Genomic DNA, 564 nt, shown 5'->3' with positions numbered 1-564 from the left:
CTATGCAATCAGGACATATTCAATAAGTGTGGAGCTCATGTGCATATTCAAATTCATTTCAAAAGAAACTTGTAATACAAAAAAGTTTACTTTTAGTGGGTACTACTTGTGTGAAGTTTCATTTTGATAGGAGTAAAGACAAAAATTACATTTTTGAGGTGTATGTTTAGCATGTATTATTAGCACACATCTCAGGTTGATGAGAATTAAACATATTTCCTCAACTAGGATTTCATAGCTAATGCTATTTTGCCTGGACTACTGCTTCTCATTGACTTTTTAAAGCTTGCTGCTTACCGCCGAACTAGCCAGACAATTTGCACCTGTGTGTCCAATTAGGGTGTGTGTGTGTGTGTGTGTGTGTGTGTGTGTGTGTGTGTGTCTCTCTCTCTAAATGCTTTCCTTTCTGTTATTGTTCTGGGTCCAGAGTTCTCCATGCTGGAGGTCAGTGCCCTCAGCAGACCCCTGGAACTGGGCATGCTCTACAACGCCCTGGATGACCAAAGTAGACCAGGTACTCACAGCAGGTCTACACACACACACACACACACACACACACACACA

The 564-nt window shown here is 41.3% G+C and overlaps 1 protein-coding gene across 1 annotated transcript in view; it reads left to right on the top strand.

Moving 5' to 3' along the window:
* Positions 1 to 414: 414 nt before the first annotated feature.
* LOC308382645 (stonustoxin subunit beta-like) overlaps positions 415 to 564 on the top strand; it is a gene marked incomplete at both ends in the record, with an annotated part of 2762 nt that continues 2612 nt past the window's right edge. Inside the window, one exon of the mRNA XM_080861036.1 lies at positions 415 to 514. Coding sequence (XP_080717162.1) covers positions 415 to 514 — 100 coding nt within the window. The remainder of the gene's footprint in view (positions 515 to 564) is intronic.

The sequence above is a fragment of the Sprattus sprattus genome (genome assembly GCF_963457725.1).
Source record: "Sprattus sprattus genome assembly, contig: scaffold_70, whole genome shotgun sequence".
NCBI classification, from domain to species: Eukaryota; Metazoa; Chordata; class Actinopteri; order Clupeiformes; family Clupeidae; genus Sprattus; species Sprattus sprattus.
This window is presented reverse-complemented; position numbering and strand designations above follow the sequence as displayed.